A 23401-nucleotide genomic window follows, 5' to 3' on the forward strand; every position below is an offset into this window, starting at 1 on the left:
CATCAAGAAACCAACAAAACACAGAGATCATCTTTTTCTAACAAAATCTTCTCGGGAACAGGGAAAAAAAACCAACATTTGTCATGGAAAGTGGCCACTAACCCAGTAGTGCTCCTCTTCAATCAAAGAACTCTTTTTGCTTTAAAAAATGTTCCCACCGTGTAAAGTAACTATTGAAAGTGAACAATACACAAGGAATCAAGCATGGGAGAAGGAGCAGCTTGTCCTTATAAGACTGAAGAAGTAACGTTTGCAGATAAAGATGGCAAAGACCACCGGTCCCAGAATTTGATATCAGATGGCAGCATGACATAAGGACAAACGAACCCTCTCTGTCTCTCATTCCATGTTCCCCTCAAAGTAATGCCAATGGCCCGCGCTGCTTCGTCAGTGTCGTGCATCAATAATCTCTCTCTGTAACCTTTTGTGAAAATAAAAGAAGAGCTTTTGTGAATGATGTTGACACCATGGGCAAGATTGATGACAGGTAGCGATGGTGCAAGAGCTCTTTTATCGTCGAAGGGAAAGGGGAATATATTTTCCCCGAATGCTGACAGGAGGCGCTCTCCTTCTAACAGGGACAGAAAGTGATGGGACAAAGAACTGCCCTTTACCCAATTCTCTCTGAGTGCAACACTGCCATCATCTCCCTGCGTGCTGTTAGATACGTTGGCTTTATGCAGGAATATCATGATTCGTGCTTTGCAGCCATGAACTGGATCGAGTGCTGAACTTCTGACCGTGGCCCACTAATATTCTCTTGAAAATTGAGCCCATGTTTCCTCAACAAAAGAGAAAGCTCAGTTTGGTCTGCAAGTTACACGAGCCCATTTACCACTTTGTGTAATTAAATGCGGTGAAGGCCGCCTGAGTGGAAGATTTTGTCAGTTGAAAGTGTGTCGCTTCTTTGCTTCTGCGCCTCGCAGGGTCCACCTATCCAAAATACAACAGCTTATACCGTCGGTTACGAGGAAAAAGCAGTTCAGGCAAGCACTTTAGAATGTGAGTATGAAATGATGGGAGAACCCAAACTCAGCACAGTTCATACAGCTAACATTATAATGGAATATTATCAATGTACGGCCAAATTAGTATGTGTGGTTACCCGTGTAATGATTGATGAATAACCCTTTTGTTGCAGTCAACGGTGCCTTTTCGTGGCTGGTAATCTTGAATTTTGAGGGTGTGCAGCAGTTCGAGCAACCGAGAGAGGCTGCTATAGGGGAAAACGTTCTGAATCTTAATTTATTGAAATTGAGTTGCCAATCTTCTTTGAGGATCACAGTTCTTCGAATATCTGAAGTTCTATCCATAAAGCACCAGGTGGAACAAGGAAAGAATGCATTATTCTCAGGTGGCAGCCATTCGAAGAAGAAAATCTAACGTTGCAGAGCGCACAGTTTGTCCACCCCATCATAAGAATATTAGCTTCGTCGTCATCTGTAGATGGTCTTTTCCACCACAGCCATGAAAGTTCTCATGAAGCGCTCAAGCTTTTAAAATTATGAAGGCTTCCTTTTTCAACGATCATTATGAGTTTTATTACAGGATGATATTTTATGAGAGATACAGAGAGCGCAAACTTCAACGAACTGCATTTGCATTCGGTATTAAACATGGAATACGTCGATCAGGCACAGAACAACAAAAATAGAATATTCACTCTACATGGTGCATATGATGCTTCTATCTCTGAGGTACATAGCAATTTTATATTTTGAGTTACACAGTTTCTCCATGCAATAAGATTTGTACTGCAATGGACAACCTTTTTTTTTTCTCCTTTTCTAGTTTGAACCCAGATGTACCCAGCATCACAATTGTAAATGAAAAATATTTAGTATACCTGTACAGTACATGCTACAATACACTCTCCTTTTCTATATTACAATATGCTTCATACTGAGGCCCCATTTACAATGGGACAAGAATGACAAAAACAATAATCATCCATATTTATCAGAATAAACTGTTGACAAGCATGAATCAAGCCACAAAGTCATGTAACATGTGCGATGAACCAAACCTTTGTGTTCTGCTCCCCATATTCATGAACTCATAATTGGAAGTGGTTGTGCTAACAGAAGTTGAATTGTACATATCCTCCCCTTGGGTTGCCACAAAGGTTTGTGGTTCACTGGACACTGCTAGCTGGCCACCATCACAATGTTGCAACCCCAGAGTGAGTGAAACACCACCATTGGCACGTCCCTTTGCAGTGTAAGAATCATTCTCTAATCTCCCTAAACCTGCCATTTGGTATGAAATGAACCTCTCACCAGTATCAGAATGCAAAAGAGCATCTTGGAGAGGATTGCACTGGTCCGTACGAGATCTCTGGTCCCTGAATTTTGTGTTCCCATAGTTGCTGCTATCTTCAACAACATGAGGGCTATTATTGAGTTCATCAGCACTCGCTAGTTCGGTATCCAAGATAAAGTTCGTCTTTAATCCTCTGTTTTCACTAGCAAGATTTTTGTCTGCAGTAGTCTGTCTGTTACCCTGTAGCTCTGTTTCTTTAGGATCTCTTTTCGAATCATCATCTTTAGCTGCATTTTCAGATGATGAATTTGAATCTGCCTCAGCCTCACCAATTTCCTCTTTATACATCTCCTCAACCATTGGCTTCCAAAGTCGAACTCGGGCATTTATGAACCAATTTGACACCTGAATAAAAATGAGATTTTGCCATAAAAAAATGTTACTAGATGCGTGCATGAATGAGAGAGAGAGTGTGTGTCAATGCATCATTTCTCTACCTGGCTTCTACTCAAGCCCGTTTGCCTTGCAAGCATTAGTTTATCAGAGTCACTGGGATAACTGGTGAAGAAAAAAATTACAAGAGGAAAGGTGGTCAAACATTTTCAAACAAATACGAATGGAAAAGAAACAATGACTGATGAAAAATCTTACGGATGAAGGAAGTGCTCAAAAAGCCAAGCACGGAGAATGGAGACGGAACTTTCTGGTAAGCCCCTCTGTGGCCTCCAAGCATGCTGTTGCAACATTCCAAGCTGTTGCAGAGCCCTCTGTTGCCTAAGCTGTTGATCTACAAACCGAAGCCGAGTTATGCCACCACCCTTGCCATTTGACGGATCCTGCTCACCAAGATTCTTTCTAGCAGCCTGAACTTGGCCACTTATTGCATCTCGCAAACAGCGGAAGTGCCTTGAAATAGTTTGAAGGGCAAGTGTGGTGTATGTTTTAGCAGCACCACATCCAGCAATTACATCAAAGGATGAAACGACAATCTGCATTTGATGATAATATTGCTTGTATCTTCTGTCAACCTGAAGGACAACAATCATCATGGCTTCAGAAAAGTTATTCCTAGGAAGCACGGACGGTTATGCAAGATTGGGTTCTACAGTCTGAAATTCAAACTCTATTCCATTTCATGTTGGACAGGTCCCAGATCAACTAAGAAACCAGAGACGCAAGAGGTCAAAAGGGAATATGTCAAACAACCAAGGATGATTCCAGACAACAAGCATGATGGCACCCTTGTCCAATCATTGATCTTAGAAACAGCCAAGTAGACGATCCACCAAAAATATTATCTCATTTATTTTTTTTTCACAGTTAATAACTTAATAAACAAAAGTCTACATGTAGGACTTTCAAACTTTTCATTTTAAACATCAGATTAGTTTTTCCCTATCAATTGCTACCTTACAAGGTTAAATTTGCTGCTTGCAAAAGTCATGTTTCCACTGAAAATGACTTAAAAGAGAATGGTGTAAAAGTAATCCCACTGAACTGTTAATCATGGTTAAAATAATAAAGAATGGAACTGTCCTAAGAAGCAAATGATGGATAGTTTTGGAAATAAAAAACATGAACTCTTCAAGAGACACTTGTGGAACTTATTACTATGAAGAAAACAGCTGACACAAGAATCATCCATCTAATGAAGTCTAGTGTGGGGTGGAGGCCCAAAAACAAAAAAATAAATAACTCTTTTATCTACCTATGCCAAGATGTTTCAAACACTATTTATGAGGGGGAGAATGGCCTGGCATTCAGTAGCTGTTTCCCACAATATACCATTCATTTGGCCAAACTCCAACTTTCACATGGCTCGTATCTCCAACCTTATGAACAAAATCTACTTCCTTCATCTATATACTGTGAAGGTGCCAATAGGGATACCCCATTCCAAAAGGTGGAACTATTTTGAAAAAACAACAAAATAAAAGAGAAGGTGAGCTTAAGGTACTGAAGGAATAGAAAATGTTCCACTAGCTCTATAGGGGATTATTACATTTTTCCACATGGTGAGAAGTCAAAAGTGTTAAACTACACCACTGATACACAGGAAAAAAAGTTAAGTGAGATACATTTTTTAAGTACTTGCAATGGTTGCATGCTCTTTGGAAGGAAAATGTACCGATAATCACCCATGAAACTATCATGGACGGACCAACAGGATAATCCTGAACTCAGTCAAACACAAAATGCACTAGAAAATGTCTAGTAATGCTTGGCAAATTTCAATTTGGGAGAAATGTAATAAGAGAATTTTGGATATGGATAATGCAAATTCTCTAGTTGCTGCATGCACATGCACAGACACAGAAGGGTCACATGTTGTACACACATGAAAAAAGATTTTCAGGCAACTCCGTAACATGAAAGAATGTTCATATATCAAATGCAGACAAAAAGAGTGAAACCAGTGCCCGTCTTCCTAATGAAGTCAAAAGCAGCCAGTGCAACTCTCAAGCACGACAGTAAACACTCCAAGAAAAGAAAATGATGGATGCTTCCATTGGTGCATAAGCCAATTAAGCAGTCCTCTGCACTGAATCTTTTCTGTCAAGCTAGTCCAAGGAAGGATCGAGCATTTATGCACCACCTAAAAGACCAATAATGGTCATATCTCACACATATAAACAAGATGAATGCAATTTAAATAGAGGCAGATACCAACAGAAAACTTACCCACTACAGTCCTGTCCAAAATCCTCACTGCAACAGGTCGTAAAATCAGTCATGGACAAAACAATGTTTTTTATGGGAAAATCCCCAATTTGAGCAGAGTTGTCAATTTTATGGTTTTGAACCTATCTCCTATCTAAATAGGTAAAGAGGTGATAAGCACCAGATTTCCTAAATGCTTATCCGGTACCTACGTGGGGCAGTTGGCCTAGTCATGACCAAAAACATTTAAAGAAAGATATCAGTATCAATTTAAAAACAAAAAACAATTATCAAAAACCACACAAAGAAGAGCAAAATCCTACATATTTTACAACAAACATGGTGGTATTATTTTTAATCATAAGAAATGTTCAAAGACCATGTAAGCCAAAAAAAAATTCTTTTTTTAAAAAAATTAACACATTTCGATGTTCCAGGCACTATAAAAAAAAACCTCTCATTTAGGAGACTTTAGGCTCATAAGGGTCCCTTCCAGGCATGTTTGAACTTTGAACTGAACATGAGGAATGAAGAACCATGTAAACAACAAATACCCGTGATGTAAAACTAATGAATGACTCATCACAATTGTGTTACCAGTTTTCTGCAGCTTGAGCAGGCACAATTATTTTCAGTTTGAATAGATGAAGCTATGATCCTAAACCCCGAGGACAGGCTTTTTTATTTTTTTTTTCTCTTGTCTAAAAGGATGCAATTATCCAAAATACACAGATAAATGATGATAAGGAATGTATCTAAGGAGCTTTCTACCATTTATTTAGTTCAAATTTTTATTTCAGTTGAACTTGTCAAAGCCAGGCCTAAGAGATGGAAGAATAGTTGACTCCACACTTCAAAACCAGCGTAGGTGACAACCTCACAATTATATAAACCATTGCCTCTAATAGATGGGAACATGTACCAGAATGATATAAGTTTCTCTAGGTTTGTTAAATTTATGAAATGGGACCGATAATTAAGAGGTCATATAAGGGCATAATAGCATGCAAAACATGCCAAGCCCTATTCACCAAAGTGAGTTTTTCCTCCTTTTTTTCCTTTGGTAACTTGAGGAAACTGCACCAAGCCCAAGAGACTTCAGTGCTTTCACAGTGGTATATAATCTTGAGGCCTAGTACCTCTACCTTAGGGGCCTATGCCTGCTAGCACTTACACAGGGAGTTGACGTCGGAAATTGAACCACCAACAGCCCTTTTACCTGCTGGTGGTATACAACATGAAAGGGAGGGAGATAAATATGCTTACAAGCAAGAACCACATAGCATAAAAATTAAGAATCTGATCTGAGGGTCCATCAACTCTATCAGGCAATGCTGAGATGCTATATTTTCTAAAACAGGAACAAGTTTGATGAAATATCAGGTAAAAAAATGTAAATGTACCGCGGCCCAAAACTCACTCAAATGCCTGGTCTGGCAGATCTCAATCCGTCTGTACCATGGTTCATACATAAAAAGGTAGATACCAAGACAACTGGTGGGAGGGCAGTTGGGTTTCTAAACCCCACATTTGTTCTCACTTCTCAATATGATCTCTATAGTCTGCTTCACACACAAAGGATGTTATATTACACACATGTGTGTGTGTATGTGTGTTTCACAAAGGAAATGAGAGAGAGTGAGCTAGAGAAAAAGAGAGAGAGAGAGAGAGTTCTACCTCATCCTGCATAGACAAAAGCTGTGTCAATTTTGCTTGCATCTCCTGCCTTTCAGCTGGTGACAACTCATTGGAGACACTTTGCATCGATTCTTGAGCCAACCCAGTGGAGGATGGGTTACCAGAAGCATTTTTTCTTGTATCCATCTCACCAGTGGATGTCTGAAAGCTTTGGCCCTTGTTCGTCTCAGATCTCAAAGCATTTCGAACATTTACAACCTCATCGAGTAACTGCTGCGCTGCCTTGAGATACTTGGAATTAGTAATAGTACTTGCAAGATTTGTCAATCCATATGAAGACCCACCCATATGCATCTGTTTTACCACTAGGGGCGGTTGAAAATTGTTTACAGTATCCCCTTTTGCTATCTGATCAGTCCCTGAAAAGGCAGGTGGAAATTTAATGCCACTTGGTTGCTTACAACTGAATCCATCATTTTTGTGAGCTTCATTCTCCAAACTCTGGGAACCTACAAATGGAACATCAGGATTTTCATGATGAAATTGGAAAGGAGAAGCTGTAATTGCAGATGGTATGTGAGTGCCAAGGCTCAAAGATAGCCCTTGCCCTTGCACAGCTGCTACATCGGCCCGTTGCACTTGCAAACCTTGTCCACCTTGCAAGATGCTCAACGGTGTCCCCATACCCACCTCGGGGTTCAGATTCAAAGTGTTACGTGCCAAATCATTACCACCATTTATTTGTTCTCTAATGCCCAACATATTGGTAAGTGTAACTCTTGGTTGCATAAACATTTCATTCCTACCATCCCTCCAGGTATTCAAAATGCTTTCCTCAAGGCGAGGTGCAACCAAATTGGAGATGATGCCTGGGTATGATGCAGTTGGACGTGAGACCTCCACGTGTGAATCCTGTGATACCATACTGCCAGCTGCAGGAAGTTCAACACAATTTTGTGGAGATCGAGGGTGGCCTGGCAAGTTGTTTGTATATGTACTGGCACTTGAATAGTTCATATACATCACGTGCCCTGGAAGTGCCGAATCTGGGAAGGGGTTCTGACTACCATCCTTCAGGTATAAGGTAGGCATAACATCATTTTGACTACTGGAACCAGGGAAATATGTAGCCATGACTATCTTCTCTAAAGATTGAACTGCTTGGAAGATTCAATATCATCCAAGTGTGAATGCCATACAACAACACACCTACACAGAAGAAGTACTCAAATATGAACTGATATCATTATCCCAACCAGATTCCGGACAAATCAAAAAAATTATGGGGTGAACTGATAATGTTACCCCAACCAGATTCCTGTTAAGTCAATGAATACAGGTTGGTTCCCAGGAGCAATATTGTCTGCAAAAGCCTTGCATAAAAGGTAGGAAATGTCAGAACCTGAGATGATAGATAAGGAACATTTAAGAAACAAACGTTCCAGGTAAGAAGCCTCTTCGATTTTCAAAAGAAAGGACTATATAATGCATCAAGAAGGGAAACACATACACCAGAAGTTTTATATTTCCATAACAACCAGCACAAAAATGATAAAGGAAGAAAAAGCTTTTTCTTCCTTTTCTAGGCCATGCAGGAAATTGAGGCCCAAAAGCAGACAAATGAACCATCATTACCTATTACCAGTGTGTGAACCCAAAAGTGAAGGATAGAATGGAAAGGCAACCAATTCACATGATCAACATTTTCTTTTCAGATTGGCAACAAACTCAGGCAGTATAATTCCCTACCTTCAAAGAAAAAAAAGTATCAGAAATGTTCACATTTCCTATATACTGATCTTACCAAGAACTAGTCCACAAAAGCAGACAGATATTTGTATCTGAAATACAGATAAGAAGATACAGAAACTGTGCAGGAAAAAAAACCAAGTAATCCACTAAAAGCAGCAAACAATTTTATGGACCATGATGCCAAAAATGTTAACCACAAGGGCCAATATACAAAGACCAAATGAAAAACAGAAAACAATTTGCCATGAACAGAAGAAAGAAAGATGTGCCTCACAAGCAAATTGCTTCCAATCAAACAAAACGCTAGAACATAACATACTCCATGCAGCCATGAAGAAATTAAAACCTCGCATGATGAAACATATGTATCAAACATCACAATGGCAAAAATTTGCAGGAAACAATAATTTTCCTACCTATTGGACAATTTTCCTTCCTATTTGACAAGACCATGTAGGTTAATTTTATTGCATGGTTAAGGATGAACTGATGAAGAGACAAATGTGAAAGATAGAGAACAAGCAGGTGGATCATAAGATCAATGTGGATGTGATTACACAGGCACTTATGGACACATCACATCGTGCCATAAAATATATGTAACTTTCAAAGAATGCAAAACGAAAGGAACAAGTATCAATTCTTAGTTAGAGGTACACAGAAGCAAACCTGATGAACAATATTGCTAGGCTTGACACCATCTTCCTTGTTCACAACTTAAAAGTCGTCTGAAGCATTTGGTTACTCAGTGAGACTTAAGATTCAACTGTCCACATTTAGAACATCAACTGCATATTCAATGCAAATAGCTCAACCAATGACTGTCCCCAATCATCTTCAGTGCTATGCAGGCTGAACTAGACGCACCTAAAAGTATACATGTGAAATGAGTACAAGCCATCGAACTGATAGCACAATGAAAGATAAGAAATTTGAAGACTGAACCATAAAAACAGTAGAGATACACCAAAAAAAGCACTGGAACATTAATGAAGGTGTTCTTACACAGTGTCCTGCACCCAGGATCGAATAAAAATGTAAATTTTGACAGGACTTGTATCCCTTTGTTTCAACTTCTCAACAGTACAGAGCGGTCCTGTTACTACTATTGAAAACATTCGGCCCCTTCCACCTAGCAACCCGAAAATTCATTTAGACTAACTAACATGATAATACAAAACCCTAAAAGCAAGCAAAAAAACTTTACTTGAGCTTTTAAGACCAGGCTTTAGTTTCCTTGTTCACTAATCTAATAGATGGTGATTTCAACAGGGACAATGACAACTTTGAAAACATGCAATATGTAACAAATTTAAGCGTCCACCTAAACAGATGTTGGCCTCTCTGTGTGTGTGTGCAGAGAGAGAGATGCAAAAGGATCACTCTTTTTTTTTTTTTTAAGCTCTTAGTTTTCTATCGTTGCGTCACATTAAACTAGAAGCAGAAAGAAAATATAACAGCGCGATAAACTTAAACCATAGTATGTCATTTTTGTTAAAAAACATTCTTTTGAGCTAAAATCGAAGAATATGCATTTATTTACTTTCATTGCTATTGAACAGCCCATGCTACAAGATGAATCATTGCTCAGCATACTTTCCTCATCTTTGAGAATTATAAAATACAAGGCAGCTCAAATAACTAAAGGACTTCAAAAACATCAAAAGGAGAAAATATTTCACAAAAGGAAGCCGACGAGAACTGCTACAGTAATTACAATGTCAACACTGGTTCACAGTATATTCTAGAAAGATAGCTTCAACTGGAACGACACCTCTAAACACATGACAAAAGAAAATACTGGGGAAGAAAAAAAAAACCCTAAAACGAGAGAAGAGAGAGACAAAGAGAGAGGTAACTTACTCGATTAAGACCAGACTTTGATACACCAGTTTGAGGAGAAAATGAAATTGCTCAGCCCGTTCTTCTGCAGGTGGCTAGACGGAAAAAATTCTCGGGGTAGGGTAGAGATAAGCAGGTAAGGCAGGCAGCAACGGCTTCTCGACAGACTGACGTTGATCCAGAGAGAGAAGCTCAAGAGAAAAACAATCAGACAGAAAGAGAACAAGCAATGGAGAGAGAGAACTTGGCAGAGACCAAAAGAGATGCAGAGGGAGAGAAAGAGGCAGAGGTACGAAAATGGCGTGCCGAGAAAACGAAAGGGTAGCAGGTAAATGAAGAAAGGAGCGAGAGGTAGCCCCCTCTCTCGCTCGCTCGCTCGCTATCACCCTCTGCCTTTGTGCCTTTTGTGAGTCTAATGGGAGGCAAAAAAGAGGGGAAGTTGCAGAGGTTCCGCAAGAGAGAAGGTCCCTTAGAAGGAGACAACCCGATCCCGAGACCAACCAGAATAAAAAAGGATCCTGATTAAAGAACTGGCAGAAGAAACAACGCTATCATCAGGCAGCAAAAGCAAAGAAACCAACATCGTTTAAATAATAATTTTTCCTGTTCTTCCTCCCACTCTTTTTTTAATTTTAGTTTTTTCTGGTTTTCCCTTTTTTTTTTCTGGTGGGGTGGAAAGAAAGTCATACTTCACCTTTGCACGTGAGATTTCACCATGAGGGAAAAACATTTGAATTATTAATAGATGAAAAGATTCACTAATTTAGGGGTGAGGGCTCCCCACTCTAGGTGATTCAGAAAGGACACGCTATTCTCTTGCAAAGTACCAAATGAATTCTAAATTGCGAGAAAGGCAGCCTTCCAATGCCCTTTGAGATTTGGTCAATCATGGCTCTCATTTTTTTTTTCCCCAGTGAACCTTGTGGGTCTTGATTACTTCTTCCGTGTTACTTAAAATAAATAGGTTTAAATCTTTTAGTTTTTTTAAAATGTTGAACATTTCAAGACAAATATATATATATATATATCGAGATCGAGAGAGAGAGAGAGAGTGATAAATGCTAAACACTTACATACTAGCAGTTACAAAACAATTTGGACTCTTAATATTTTGAAATCAATGGTTGACAAAAAATAAAGAGAAAAACAAATATAAACTAAAAAATATCCATAATTTTTTCTTACTTTTTTCCTCACAACCATCAAACTAAAAAAGGTTTAAGCATTGAGATTGTTTATCATCTATGTATCATTTAAGCGTCCAACAAACTATTAATTTTTTATATAAATTTGAACAGTGATTCTCAGAGTCATCCGACCATCTAACTAAAACCGTCCAGTTTATCATAATGATTTAAAAAAAAATTAAAACCATCTAATTAAAACCATCCAATTTATCATAATGGTTTAAAAAAAAAAATATGATGAACATTTTCATCTATATTTATTCTTACTTTTTTCTTTTTGTTTTAACTTTCAACTATGTATCTGATTTAAAGGGACAACTCATGTAACCAAAGTCATCATTCACTCACTCACTCTTCATCTTATATATATATATATATATATATATCCTTTTTTTTTGTGGGTGGTGAATTGAAATATCCAAGAATATCTTAGATTTCTACTTGTATCAAACTATGTATAAGATAATCTAAGATATTCCAGGACATTTGAATTCACCACCCACAAAAAAAAAAAGGGTGAAATGGCATTAGAAAGAAGAAAAAAAATTAAGAAATCCAATGCCATTATCCTACCCCTCGGTCAACCGAAAGCAAATTGGACATAAGCCAGTCATACACAAAACACAGATTCACAAAACCAGAAAGTTCTTGGAACTTCCAACTATCGTACTTCTCAACTGCACATTTGAATCGGCATAAACAAGCTAGAGAGGCATGGCGGGCTCCATGAGTTGTCGTCTTCGAAAGGCAGGCCCTGCTTCTGACCCATGCATGAGTTTCCAATTCCAGAAAGAGGAATCCGATTCCATGGTTGTTGGGGGAGGGCCTCTTGCCTCTTGGTCGGTTCAGTCCAGGGCCAATGGAGTCATTTCCTTTCCCCGTGTTTGGTTCAGGGGTTTAGGTTGGACAGGTTTTCCCTGCCACCCCCACAGATGGGGAAGTACAGTTAAGGTGTTAAAATCTCGTAGCGACCAGTTGGTAGACCTAAACCCTCCCTTAAACCATTAAAAAAAATGACAGCAGAAAGCCTCATGGTTTAGAAAGGAAGGAAATTGGGAAGTTGGTAGCTCTGCTGATTGATTCATCACACCTCCTGGCAACAGTCATGTGCTTGTATTGTCGATTTCTTGGCGTGGTTGTGGAGATAATAAAATAGAAGAAGATGTCACCAGAAAAGAAAACCTTAGGCTGCACGTTAGCAATGTAATGACCATTAAGTTCTGACATCTAATCACAAGCTTGAATTTGTTGTTTCTCATGAGTGCCTGCCAACACGATCTTAGCTACGATTTTTCAAATCCCACGATCGCCGGCAGAGAGAGAGAGAGAAAGATATGGGAGAAGAACCAGAATTCTTATTTAAATCAATCACCAATTGCCTTGGGCCTTGAGCTTTTTCTCCAATATTTTAAGCTCCCTGGGTACTAGATCTGCAACCAAAAGAAACTCTCTAATGGCTTTCTTTAATATGAAAGAGAAAGAGAATCTATGGCTGCTCTCTCTCTCTCTCTCTCTCTTTTATATATATATATATATATATATATATATATATACAATTAGATGGTGACTGATTTTTTTAAAAAAATTTAAAGTCATCAAATGTGGGCCAGATCGGATAATAAGAATGTCGACATATCATATTCGAATCAGATATACCCTTAATTATATATGTTTTTTTGGATATTCATTTGAATCCAATTTTATAATCTGAATCTGATTTTATATTCATATATAAATCTGAATTCGAATTCTACCAAATTTGGCTTATTTTCAAAATGTAAGAGCATATTACATAAAACATAAAGGATGTTTATGATCTGAATCCATATCCGAATGATCAGATGTATATTTGAATCCAAACCCAAATCTGATTGGATGTCATTTCTGAAATTTGAATTCAATCTGGTTTCTTCGTCAGATATTAATTTTTTTTTTCATATTCAATTTTTCAAAACGGTTTGGTTGGATATCTTATCCAAATCAGATATATTGGCATCCCTTTGGATAGGTTAGATCTCCTCCCTCTCACTCCATTCCTCCTTCTCCCCATGAACTTCTCTCTCTCTCTCTCTCTCTCTCTATATATATATATATATATATATATATATATATATATATATATATATATATATATATATATATATATATATATATATATAAGAGAGAGAGAGAGAGAGAGAAGTATCTTTAATGTCTAAGGGTGCCGTCTGTTTTTAGGGCCATGTAGAACCATTTTTCATGAATTCAAAACGTCAACGACATTCAAACGTTCGAATCTATATAACAAGGAAACGGTGAAAATGTATATGATCTGTTCGTTCATTGGATTTCAGAAAAGTGCCAAATGAAATGGTTTTATAAAATTTGATTCATGCATCAAAATTTTCATTCTTCTTTTAATCCTTTTAATGTTTATATTTTTTAGTTCATGGGTATAGTTGAGTAAGTTAGAAATAAGTGGCATAAAAGCATGCAACCTCTAGACGAATTTAGTAACGTAAAGTATGACACGCATATATATGCATAGAGTGGTGGCACGTGATGTTGTTGTGTTTTAATTAGATAGTTTTCCTAATATAATGGAACAGGTGATAGAAGAATTCCCCAAAGAACAGTTGGTGCGCCTCGTGGACCGATCCCAATGAACATGAACGAGCAATATATATATATATATATATATATATATATATATATAGAGAGAGAGAGAGAGAGAGAAAAAGAAAGAGAGAGAGATGGCATCTTATCATTGACGCGAGGCCATAGTGAGACAATAATAAGATCTAATGTCTTCTTATATTAATTTTTTTTTATCATTGTCATTATTTATTACGATTGTTCTTATAGTACTTAAAAAACCTCATGAAGCAGGAAATAAATATGTTTTGTCGCGAAACAATTATATGTTGAACGGGGACATTTTCATGGCCAGTCCATCCATATCCCTGTCCCTCTCTCTTACATGAAATTTATTTTTTTTGAGGTCCTTCTACCTATACCAATTGAACTTGAAGAATAAGAAAATACTATATGGAACCGATTGGCACAAGAGCTTGTAAACGAAGTTGATAGGTTGTCAGTTTTCATTTTGAGTGTCAACTTTTTGTACTACAAAAGAAGAGTTCTTAATACACAAGTTGAAACACAACAGAGGCAAAACTCTAAGACATCGAAAATACTAAAAGCTTTGGTTGTCTCTTGTTAAACTGTTAATCTCTCCCTCACTCACCCGAAAACGATCACACTACCTTAGCCAATTTGCACTAAAAAAGCATGTGGTTAGCAGTTTTGGCTGCTTGTGGCAAATGAAACATCTGTTTGTTAGCTGGACTTGAGAGGAGAACTATAGTATGAGCTGGTGTGGGTCACTACCTACACTAGCCTTTCAAAACCTACATTGCATTAGAACTGGATTCGAGTTTAGCTAAATGCGGTGTCCACATGAGATCCCAGTCAGTGATCTGAATGCCCTTTAACCAAAAAATCCTGGCTCTGCCGCTAGCTGGACTCCTATCTTTTGTCTACGAATGAGTCGAAGAAGTTTACCCTTGCATACAATGTAAAGAAACCATTGGCCACGTTGTTTCATTGAGTTGTGCCAAGCCAAACCCACTTGGGTCATTTTTCATGGCGACCTTTTTTCCAAATGTGTGAGGCATGCGGGTTGACAAGTATACTACTCGTCAGAGGTAGGGTGAAGGGTGAGAAGCTTTGACCTCTTGAAGATCTTTTCTTCCGAAAGTTGTTTCATAGATATGACGAGGACTTATCATTTTATTATTATTATTTTTTTCGGTTTTCTCTCTCAAAGAAAACCGGTGCATTGCATGCAAATGCAATTATATAAAAGGAACAAATGTGACTTTTCTTTGGATGATTAAAAAATTGACATTTTGGCATGTCCGTCTCTTTCTTAAAGTTTTCCGGTGCTTTTAATTTTCGAAAGCTGCCAACTTGTTTTCCCATTTTGTTAATTATTTTTCTCTATTTATAAACGTATATGTTTATTAATTTATTTTATGTAGTCGGTAGATCCATTAAATTTTTATTGGTGTGAAGTAATATTATCCTATAAAACTAGTCGCTGACTTGACTCAGACAACCACCAAACTTTCTGTTAAAGACAGCTTCAACTTGCTATCTCTTGTCCGATAACTACCTCTTTTATCACCTCCTTCACTCGATCGGTCCACTCGTAGTCATAAATATATTGCCATTATTTCAAAATAAAGATAGATATATTGTGGCCATTATCATAAATATCACAAACCTAATTTTTGACAAATAATAAATTTATTCTAAAAGTTCGCAAATATGCGCTCAACTTTTGCAAGAAATTGTCAAAGAAAATGTCAGCTTTTAAAGAGTACATGAGCGGTGATTTTTTTATTTTTTTCAAACCTTAAGCGTTTTTTATAATTTATTGTTACTAATATTATTGTCATTGCTGTTGTTATTATTACGAAGAGCATTACGAAAGATATAACCGGCTGGAGATGAGGCTTGAGACTTGCTCCAAAGCCTTTAATGAAAATCCATCAACCTTTTATGAACATTTCAACGCCCTCTCTTTCCTTTGTTAATTGGTATTATTTCATCACTCACATATTTTTGGTTCCAAGGTGCATAGCATAGTTGATCAACCTAAGTATCATATGTTTTTAGTTCGATTTTCATAGACATTATTCATTTAGACTACAAATGGTAGCATGTAAGACACTTGAATTGAAAAGTATACCGTAAAACCAGCGAGGTCCCAAAGCAACCTTTTATCTTGGAGCGGACCGCCATCACTCATTATAATTTTGAGTCCTTTATTTGTACAATACAATGGAGAGCCCTTGGCTTATAAACAATATTATGCATGTAAATAAACAACAAGGTCCTCTAATAATAAACAAAAGTTGGTTACATCTTCCTTAAAAAGTAGTAATAATATATAGAATTAGATCATGCTGTTGGTTGTGGTCTGGATCTTATGACAATGAATAGAATGGAGAATCTCACCTTTCAAGCACATGCACACGCTTTTAGCATGGTTTTACTAGAGCCCGTGTTTCCTATCAAACTATGTTCTTTAGATATGGTTTTTGATATTATAATATAGTATGTATGATTCCTTTTACCCTTTCTTGGTGTCCATGCACGTGTTCAGACAGGAATATACCACGTTATATATATATATATATATATATATATATATATATATATATATATATATATATATATATATATGTGTGTGTGTTCTTTCATATATATGTGTTCTTTCATAGTCAACAATTTTGTTCATTTGATCTTTAAAGTAACTTGACACTTAGTAGCCAAAATTAACATCCACACGCTGCAATAGATTACAAAAGAAACAAACAGAAAAATGAAAAAGATAATATTCATTCTCAAATTCCAAAAGTTTGTGCCGTTTCCGGTATTAATCAAAAGAGATGGGGATGAATTGTGAACTGTTGGCGTTCCACTTTTACCCCTGCAGGTGTCAGAAAAAGACGAACGTCACCGCCCGTCGAAATAACACAACCCAAAACGGGATGACGTGGTTACGTGACGTCATCATCTAGACCTACTTTTCCTACGAATCGTGGCGACCTTTGATTGGTTAAGGGCAGTTAGGTTCTTCGAGCGCGCATTAAACCAGTGGGACCCAGCTGTGTGCGTCGTGCCGCTCGGGTACTGGAGCCGGAAGCTGGAGGACCTACTGTCTGACCCAAATCCGACCCAAAAACTTGGTCTACTAATTAATTCATGTCCACAGCTCAAATTAAAATGATCTAGGGGTGATTTTAGACTTAAAGATATTAACACACTGGGTTTTTATAAACATGTTTGATGCAATCGATAGATGTCTCTCTCTCATCTAGTCGTTGCTATTTTCTCTAGATATCTCGGATCCATGCCAGAAATTAGATACTCCATATCATCCGAAAACCATGGATTCAGTTTCTTTTGAAGATTTGAAATTCATGTATTCAAAGCTTGAGGGTTTCAGTGGGCGGGTGTCTAGGACTGTTTTATGATGCTTCAAAATGATACTTTCGTCATGTTTTAACTTGCATATCAGTTTTCGATGAGCAAGCATGTCCTCCTCCCCAAAGGTCTAGGGCTGTTTTATGGTGTTTCGAAGTGACAACTCCATTATACTTCAACTTGCATATCAGTTTGGGTGAGCGAACATACCTTCATCCTTAAAAGTTTAGGGCTGTTTTATGGTGCTTTCAAGTGACACCCATGTTATGCTTCAACCTGCATATCGGGGCTCTCTTTTTGTAGCATAAAAGATTGAAGTTACGAGGATTTGAAAATTGGCCGCTTACTAGCCCCCACCCCAATCCCTTTGAAAAGGGTTTAATTAAACCCTGTATTTGTGGGCATATCCAACCTTTGGGGTCTTTAAATCCACCTCTCGATCGTAGCCTTAATATTCACTTTTGACATCTACAATTTGCACAAGCAAAAGACAAGTGCTTTGTTCCGGCCCATTAGGAGCGCACAATAATTCGGCGACTCAAATAAAAAGTATAAACGGTTTCAATCTAATCTGCAAGGCAAGCATGGAAGAGATTCGGTTTATTAAACTATACAAACTAGAAGATACCATTGATCTTTTCTTTTTGTTTCTTTCCTGCAATGGCAGTAGTACATGACTGATAAAGAGAAAAACAAATAGGGAGATCAGACTTTTTGAGTACTTGCAAACATGTCCTGATAAGGCCCCATGAAACTTTTATGGATGGACCAACAAGGTAATCCTCAACTCAGTTAGCCCAAAATGTACTTGAAAATGTCTAGTAACGCTTGGGTGTTTCAGTTTGGGAGAAATGTAATAAGAGAGTTTTGAATGTGAATAATGCAAATTCTCTTGCGGCAGGGTGACGTACATGCATGCAAACACACATACGAAAACATTTTCAGGCAACTGCCTGATGTGAAAGAACATTCATATGCCAAATGTAGACATAAAGAAGAACCACAGAAAATCCTACATATGTTACAAACAATATTGTGGTATTATTTTTGAAAATAAAATAAAAATGTTCAAAGACCATGTAAACATTTTTTTTTTAATTCAACATATTTAGTTCAATTGTATTTCAGTTGAACATTTCGAGACAAAATCTTCATACCATATAAACCATGGGCTTCAGTAGATGGGGACCATGTACCAGAATGAGATAAGTTTGTCTAGGTTAGAGATTTTTATAAATGAAACCGTTAATTGAGAGACCATATAAGGATATAACTGCATGCGAAGAATATGCCAAGACCCATTCAACAAAGATAAGTTCTCATGACATCAAGATGTCTGATTTAAATTATATCAAGATATCATATTCAATCTCATAAACTAATTAAAGGGAAGGGAAACATGTGAGTCTAGATCAAGTGATCAACCACCATTAATGGTTACACATTACATGTGCACACAAAATTGAATGTATTATCTAAACAGAAACTTGATTTGGAATACCATCTCAATATGCGCAGAATCACATAAACATTCTATTCTCCCTTAATCTAAAAACTAGTGCTCTAAAAGAACATCACTCGACTAAAAATGGCTCAAAAGGTAAACCAAAAACCTTGTGCATGTACATCTGGAGCATAAACACAAATGACAAGAAGAAAACAAAAAGTTAGAAGGACAAGATAAAAAGTCATGAACTCGGATTAAGTAAATCAGGTCTTAGAATCCATAAGAAGGGAAAACCTCTTTAGCACCAAGCTTCCCTGCGACACATTTTAAAATTAATAGAAACAAATAGCTAGCAACAATGCAACAACTTTGACTACTTCTTTGAAGATTTAACTGCTTGGAAGTTTCAGTTGAGTCAAACATTAATGCCATACAACAGGATACCTACACAGAGCAAGTACTTGAATATGAACTCAAAATGTTATCCCAACCAGATTCCAGCCAAATCAATTAAATGAATGAGGCGTGAACTGATAATGTTACACCAACCAGATTCCTGTTTAGTGAATGAATACGGGCTGGTTCGCAGGAAAGAACAATATTATCTGCAAAAGTAAAGTAGGATACGTGAGGCATTCAGATGATAGATAAGGAACATACAAGAAACAAATATGCCCAGTAAGAAGCTTGTTCATCTTCAACAAGAAAGGAATATTTAATGCATCGCAAATGGCAGCATATGCACCAGAAATTTTATACTTTCCATCACAACCAGCATGGAAGATGACAAAGGAACGCATCAAAAGGTTGCTCTTTCTTGTCTAGGCATTCAGGAAATCAAGGTTCGAAAGTGGACGCAGGACCCAAAGATAGGATAGAAAGGGAAGAGGTCATTACCTAAAGCACCACTACTCCTAAAAGAAACAAAAACAAAACCCGAAACAAAAAGTAGTCAGAAGTCTCAGTTCAAATCAATGAAACTCAAAAAATCTCAAAATAGAGAGGTAAGTCATTTTTTCTAAGGCTCTAGCACAACACCTAAAACCCACAAAACCCGCTTCCATTATCAGCCTTCCATTGAACAGAGAGAGGCAAACATGGATACCAAGAAAAAAAAAAAAAGGAAAACAAGTTGGTATTCCAAAAATTGACAGAGGACTCAGAAAGAGAGCAACAAAATTTTCAAAGTCTCATTTGCAGAACCCCACAAAAGACAGAGCTGTCTCAAACCTCCCAAAGAACAACTGAAAATCGCACATGGGCAATCATCACCAGAAAACACCAAAAAACGATTATTGGAACAATCAATAGATAAGCCCAGAACAAGGCCAAAAAAACGTTTGAAAAGGAAATCCAGTATTTCTCCAGCATGGACAAAAATGTATGAGGTTGGTGTTCATAAAATTGGCAGAAAAGAATTTTCCAGAAAGAAAGGCACATACACACTATCACCCTCTGTCTTTAATGCGTCTCGTGGGTGCAATGGGAGGCAAAGAAGGTGGGGAATTTGCAGAGGTTCCTCAGGAGAGAAGAACCCCTTAAAGGAGACAACCCGATCCCAAGAACACCGAGAATAAAGAAAAGGTCGTGATTAAAAAACTTACCTAAGAAACAAGGCCATCATCACGCAGCAAAAGCAAGGAAACCAACATCATTTAAATAATAATTTTCCCCGTTTTTCCTCCCTTTTTTTCTCCACTCTGCTTTCCTCATCTTTTTCTTTTTCCTGGCGGGGAGGGAAGAAGGTCATACTTCATCTTTGCACGTGACATTTCACCGTGAAGGAAAAGCACTCAGCGTTATTAATAGATGAAAAGGTCTCACCAATTTTGGGATGAGGGTTCTCCATCCAAGGAGATTACAGAAGTACACACTATTCTCTTGACAAGTAGCAAATGAACACTAAATTTCCTGAAAAGCAACCTTCCAGTCACCTTTGGTCAATTATGGGTGTCATTGTTCCCTAGCCACTCTTACCGGTCTTGGCTAGTTGCTTCAGATTATGTGAACACTTCAAATCTTTTAGCCTTTAGAAAATATTGAACATTTTACATACATATATATACAGATAGAACAATGTTGTTGAATGGTTAAAATTTAACAGTTCATCCTTAAAAATACTTTAAATCATTGTTAAAGTCAACATAAACTGTTGGCCCATCCTAAACCGTAACTAATGATAATTTAGTGACACTTTTTTAAAGACAAATTTTTAAATCTTAATCACAACATTCGGCACACCATAACATAGTGATGTGCATGAGTGTCAACCAGTGAATTCCCACTGGTTGAAGAGATAAGCTTCCATCTGTATATTATGTTTTTCATCAGGTGGCTGTAGCTAGAGTGAATTCCCCACTATATCAGGAACAAGCTTAAATGCAACTAAGATCTTGGATATTCCCGGATATTTGAATTTCCCACAGACAATGAGAAGGTTGAAAAAGTATTTGGACATCGTGCAGTCATATACAAAACATTGGTTCACAAAACCAGGAAGTTCTTGAGCTTCCAATTGTACATTTGAATGGACAGAAACAAGATCACGTATGGCCGGGGCCATGACCTGTCATCTCCGAGAGCAGGTCCTGGTTCATGAGTTTCCAAATGCAGAAAGAGGAATCGGATTCCATGGTTGATGGGGAGGGCCTTTTCAGTCAGTTCAGTTCAGTTCACAAATGCAAGGGCCAGTAGTCATTTCCTTTCTCGTGTTTGCTTTAGGGTTTAGGTTGTCCCAGTTTTTCCTGCTACCTTCGTAGTTGGGGATGTACAGTTAAGGTGTTAAAATCTCCAAACAACCAGTTGGTAGACCTAAACCTTTCATGAAACCATAAAAAATTTAGCAGCAGAAATCCTAAGGTTGCATTTGATAGCTTCAAAGATTCGAGGTTGCATAAAAAATGTGTTTTATGAGATCCTCAGTTTAAACATATCGAGGATATCAGGATCTCAGTGGCATGAATTTGAAATCCATTTTCTCATGAATTCGCCCATGTTGATAAATTTGAAATGTTCAAATTTATGCAATATTAATAAGATCGTGGAAATGCGATTGGTTCATTCGATGTTAGAAACGTAGTGTCAAATAAAATTATTTTGCAAGGTTTGATGCATGGATCGAATATTAATTTTCTTTGGCCTTTCAGATGTAGGCACGCTGAGTTCATCCAATATTACTATAATAATAATAATAAATAAAAGTTAATGCTATCAGATGTTGGATGGTTAGCATCTAAAGATTCATCGCTAAAAGACCAAATTGTCGAAAAAGTTATCATGATCTATCATCACTTTATAAACCATTGGTAATGCTAATATAATTATGATTAGTTTTTAGTAACAAATTCTTAAAATTTAGCCATCCCACAAGATTATGTGTCCAGTAAAATTGAATCGACATGTCATTACATTGGGCAGCTGTGATTTCATGATGGCTGAAGGATTTTAACTCTCACACACACGCATACACACACACATATATATATATATATATATATATATATATATATATATATATATATATATATATATATATATATATATATATATATATATATATATATATATATATATATATATATATATTAAACCGATCCTTATGGTTATGAATGAGCAATCAAAGGCACGATATAATCACATGATGTCTTTTTCATCGACGGCATTACTAAGACAATAATAAGAACTACTATATTATTTTTGTCATCATTGTTATTATTTATTACCTTACGTCTTATACTTGGAAACCTTATGTGTCACGAAATAAATATACTTTGTCACGTCAGTAGCAATTACATGTTTGATGGGGACAATCACGACACAAGTGTGAGGCAGATAATGTACCGTCAAGATCCATCCTGGTTTGTGGGGTCTCCACCAGTCCATATTGGAAAAGTTGTCGATGGATCGAATGTACTAAAAGTTGTCTAAGCAAAGGCACATTAGTTCCAAGATATCACATCATAAACTTAGCATCATCTCTATCTATCTCCCTCTCATATTTCCTTTGCAATATATATATATATATATATATATATATATATATATATATATATATAAAAGCGACAAGGGTCATAAATTGTATTAAAGCAAGCGTTATTGCTCCATAAACTGTCGCTAATGTCAATATAGTGACGGTTTTTTAGTATGATTGTTTTTTCCAAATTTTAGCTACTCGACATTTAGGAAATTGAATTGTCCTAATAAAAAAAAGCCCCTAAGACATTAATTTCGAGTTTGAGGCTTGCTTGTTCTATGTTAAGAACAAAGCTACCTGCCTTGAAGCAAAAAAGAAATACCTCTCTCTCTCTCTCTTTGCCAATTTGTTTTATAATTTCGGTGATATCTTATCACTCTTTTGGTCTATATAATTAACTTTTAAAATTTTGTCGGCTCTTTTTCAAAAGAAAACAAATTACAGGATGGCATACTGTTGACGCCAGTGCATTCCATGCTAAATAAAGTGGGACTTTTTCTTGGATTATTAGAAAATTGGCATTTTGTCGAACTTGTTGCTTTTTAAAAGTTTTCCGGTTCTTTTAATTTTTTGAAAGCTACCAACTTGTTTTCCCATTTTGTTAATTATTTTTCTCTATTTATAACCGTATATATTTATTAATTTATTTTAGGTAGTCGGTAG

The 23401-nt window shown here is 37.0% G+C and overlaps 1 protein-coding gene and 1 long non-coding RNA gene across 11 annotated transcripts; both read right to left on the bottom strand.

The window, feature by feature from the left end:
* Positions 1-47: 47 nt before the first annotated feature.
* LOC116255743 (BEL1-like homeodomain protein 6) lies at positions 48-10727 on the bottom strand. Of its 10 annotated transcripts, XR_004172940.2 has the most exons (10): positions 10177-10727; positions 8983-9180; positions 8197-8310; positions 7867-7934; positions 6601-7770; positions 2914-3290; positions 2760-2820; positions 2027-2667; positions 1106-1297; positions 48-933 (listed from the first exon to the last, which is right to left on the bottom strand). XR_004172940.2 is itself a non-coding variant. In XM_031631694.2 (7 exons), exons 3-7 carry the CDS (start codon positions 7693-7695, stop codon positions 885-887), a joined length of 2223 nt encoding a protein of 740 aa, XP_031487554.1. In that variant the 5' UTR covers positions 7696-7934; positions 8983-9180; positions 10177-10727; the 3' UTR covers positions 50-884. The 10 variants fall into 10 exon arrangements, 2 of the variants coding, with proteins under 2 accessions (XP_031487554.1, XP_049934241.1); XR_004172944.2 differs by lacking the exon at positions 8197-8310 and having other exon boundaries at positions 7867-7924; XR_004172937.2 differs by lacking the exon at positions 8197-8310.
* Positions 10728-18985: 8258 nt separating this feature from the next.
* LOC116256754 (uncharacterized) lies at positions 18986-20537 on the bottom strand. Its single transcript, XR_004173193.2, has 2 exons — positions 20370-20537; positions 18986-19370 (listed from the first exon to the last, which is right to left on the bottom strand). It is a non-coding gene; the product is annotated as an uncharacterized LOC116256754 (long non-coding RNA).
* Positions 20538-23401: the final 2864 nt, after the last annotated feature.

This window comes from Nymphaea colorata, chromosome 6 (genome assembly GCF_008831285.2).
Source record: "Nymphaea colorata isolate Beijing-Zhang1983 chromosome 6, ASM883128v2, whole genome shotgun sequence".
Lineage (NCBI taxonomy): Eukaryota > Viridiplantae > Streptophyta > Magnoliopsida > Nymphaeales > Nymphaeaceae > Nymphaea > Nymphaea colorata.

What these genes read in the sequence shown, in the direction of transcription:
- LOC116255743 (XM_031631694.2), bottom strand. Translation starts at nt 7,695, where the DNA reads ATGGCTACATATTTCCCTGGTTCCAGTAGTCAAAATGATGTTATGCCT. An exon ending in TTTTGTCTATGCAGGATGAG is followed by an intron (nt 3,291 to 6,600) that starts GTAGAACTCTCT and finishes GTTGTCCTTCAG; the next exon opens with GTTGACAGAAGATACAAGCA. An exon ending in ATGGGGAGCAGAACACAAAG is followed by an intron (nt 934 to 2,026) that starts GTTTGGTTCATC and finishes TATTTTGGATAG; the next exon opens with GTGGACCCTGCGAGGCGCAG.